This window comes from Tetrao urogallus (genome assembly GCF_951394365.1).
Source record: "Tetrao urogallus genome assembly, chromosome: 22".
Taxonomy (NCBI): domain Eukaryota; kingdom Metazoa; phylum Chordata; class Aves; order Galliformes; family Phasianidae; genus Tetrao; species Tetrao urogallus.
Window position 1 is genome coordinate 413062 of NC_136835.1, and position 3146 is coordinate 416207.

A 3146-nucleotide genomic window follows, 5' to 3' on the forward strand; every position below is an offset into this window, starting at 1 on the left:
GTGGTTCTCTTCACTCTGCAGTAATGAATAGTCCCTTTGCCTAGTGGGACCCAAAAGATTTCACTTGGAGTGCAAAAGCAATGCCAATGCTTTCTGCCTTGACACTCCTTTGGTGTGGTGAGGCAATTAAATTAAAATAAATGAAATCCAACCTGATGGTGCTGTTCTGTAGTTGGGTGAATTGGTAGGGACAATGCTGGTAAGGTTTTTGATATTATGAGTGGATATGTTCTGAGGTCAGTGCATGTTCCTATTTACCTACTGCTGTAGGCTGAACAGACTCCTGCAGTGCTCCTGTTCCTTGTGATCACCTTAGAGCCAACCAGGGCTTAATCAAGAGAAAGACACAATATTCTCTGAAAGACAAGGTACATCGGGGGTCTTCTGTGAGAAGAGTTACAGGATTTGATCAGAGAAGCATCTCCTAATTTGTTATGGCCCTTTCCTCCCTCGACAGGTCCCTGTGCCCAGACAGAGCAGATGTCTAACAGCACCTCCACCACTGAGTTCCTCCTCCTGGCGTTCACAGACACGTGGGAGCTGCAGCTCCTGCACTTCTGGCTCTCCCTGGGCATCTACCTGGCTGCCCTCCTGGGCAATGGTCTCGTCATCATGGCTGTAGTCTGTGATCATCATATGCACACTCCTATGTACTTCTTCCTCCTTAACCTCGCCTTCTGTGATTTGGGCTCTATCTCCACCACTCTTCCCAAAGCCATGTCCAGTTTCCTTTGGGGCAGTGGGGCCATGTCATACACAGGATGTGCTGCACAAGTATTTTTTCTCTTTTTCTGTACTACAGCTGAGTGTGCTCTTCTTACTGTCATGTCCTACGACCGCTACATTGCCATCTGCAAGCCCCTGCACTATGGGACCCTCCTGGGCAGCAGAGCTTGTGCCACCATGGCAGCAGCTGCCTGGGGCTCTGGGGTCCTCAGTGCTCTGCTGCACACTGCCAGTACATTCTCACTGCCACTCTGCCAAGGGAATGCTGTGGACCAGTTCTTCTGTGAAGTTCCCCAGATCCTCAAGCTCTCCTGCTCCAGCTCCTATCTCAGGGAAGTTGCTCTTCTTGTGCTTAGTCTCTCTTCTGCATCTGGGTGCTTGGTTTTCATTGTGCTCTCCTATGTGCAGATCTTCAGGGCTGTGGTGAGGATGCCCTCTGAGCAGGGCCGGCACAAAGCCTTCTCCACGTGCCTCCCTCATCTGGCTGTGGTCTCCCTGTTTGTCAGCACTGGCACTTTTGCCTATCTGAAGCTGCCCTCCATCTCCTCCCCATCCCTGGACCTGGCTGTGGCAGTGCTGTACTCGGTGGTTTCCCCAGCAGTGAACCCTCTCATCTACAGCATGAGGAACCGGGAGGTCAGGGGTGCCCTGAAGAAACAGATGACCAGACTTTTCAGAAGTAGACATCTATCTTTCTTCCTGCAGATCATTCATAGTAAAACTCTTGATTGTCAGAACCTGTCATCTGCTCATGGTGGTTTTCTTCCCCTTTGGTTTTCTGTGAAAACATTCTCCAAGAGAAATGCCACTTGTCATTCTCCTGAGTACCTAAACAAAATAAAGGGCCCTACAACAACCTCAATAGAGTTGATTCTTTTCCTAGCAGCTGCTTCCTATCCCCAGTCTCACATGAATGATAGAAATGCATGCAAGAATTCCCCCCACCCTCTGTGCCACCATGTGGTTTTACCTGTGTTACCTTGAGTTACCATGAGAAGAACATGAGAAAATGTGATGGCAAATCTACTTCAAATCTAGACACACATATTGTGAAGAAAAAAAGAGCAGTGGAGGATTTCCAGGATAGTTATTGCTCCACTCTCTATTGGACAGTCCCATAGGATACGAGATATTATTTTAAATCTGATCTGCTCTTAAGTAAATTAATTCTGGTTTGTATTTACATGACTTGAGGAATGGTTTTCCTCTATTCTTCCCGTTAGAAGGAAATAACGTTAGAGAAAACAAGTATGCACTGCTGATCAGTATGTGACTCTTAGGCTGGTGTCAGTGGCAACATTTTGGTTTTTTTCCGTTGTGGGATGATTGGCACAACACCAGGCCAAGTGCTGGGATGCTACAGGGGTGTGGGACACCCTTGGCAGGGGTTGCACCCACCAGCATTATCAAAAACCTGGTGCTGGGTTGCCAAGATATGGTGACATTTGTTGGCTGGACAGGGAAGTGTAAGAGCACAGGAGCACGGTCTGTAAAATCAAGCAGCTACAAGTCCTAGACTTAGCCCACAGCCTCCACTTAATGACCAGGTCCACGATTCCCCTGTGGCCAGGGGTGCTTCCTCTGCTGCGTCTTCCTCTGAGGACTGAGGACTGAGCTCATGTCCTTCTAACACAGTCTGAGCCCAGGCTGTGGATGTCTTGCATGCTGATGAGTAAGAATTGTATGCCATCTGCAGAGGGTCCAGGTGGCTGAAAAGTTTATGCAACTGAGAATTCTAAAAATGGTGTGCAGCTACATCAAGTGCTAGAAATTGTAGCTCGTAAGCAACACTGATCGTTTTATATATATATATATATATGTTTACACACATACATAATAACTCTCTAATTACAACCATGCCACTGTGGCCAATCCTTCTGCCAAGGATCCCTAAGAGAACCCAGCTGACCTCTGCAGCACTGGGTGACAAAAACAAACTTCATTAGAGACAGCTTGGATTTGGCACAGAGCTGAGGACCGTGCTTTCTTGTTCTCATAGATCTTATCCGTTTTACTTTAAATAAATAAATAAACCTTTCTGTGGCTGTCTGCAGTCAATTCTCCGAGGAAAGCAGGAAAAAGTTGGTGGAAAAGAGCTGTAACATCCAGCTTTCACAACAGCAGAGATATCAGAGGTAAAGAAAAGTGAAGCAAGTCTCAGGTGACCAATGAGAGAAATGGCACACCTGGGGAGGTGAGCAATCAGATTATCTATACGGCGTCCATCCTCAAGAGACTGTTTTTCCCACCTGCCCAGATCTCCTTAGGAGACACCCTGGATCAATATCAGTTGGGGAATGTTGCTATCACTATTTGTCTAAAATGAAAAGCAAGGAAAAACACCTGGAAAAATAAAACATTCTTTTTTAGTATGTAGTCACTGAAAACTTCCTTTTTAACTGCACTCTTGAAATCTAATT

The 3146-nt window shown here is 46.6% G+C and overlaps 1 protein-coding gene across 1 annotated transcript; it reads left to right on the forward strand.

Annotated features, from left to right (window-relative positions):
* Positions 1-480: 480 nt before the first annotated feature.
* LOC306954691 (olfactory receptor 14L1-like) lies at positions 481-2366 on the forward strand (the record flags this gene model as incomplete). The annotated part of the gene is made up of 3 exons (XM_079545851.1): positions 481-774; positions 1135-1405; positions 2362-2366. 3 exons carry the CDS (start codon positions 481-483, stop codon positions 2364-2366), a joined length of 570 nt encoding a protein of 189 aa, XP_079401977.1.
* Positions 2367-3146: the final 780 nt, after the last annotated feature.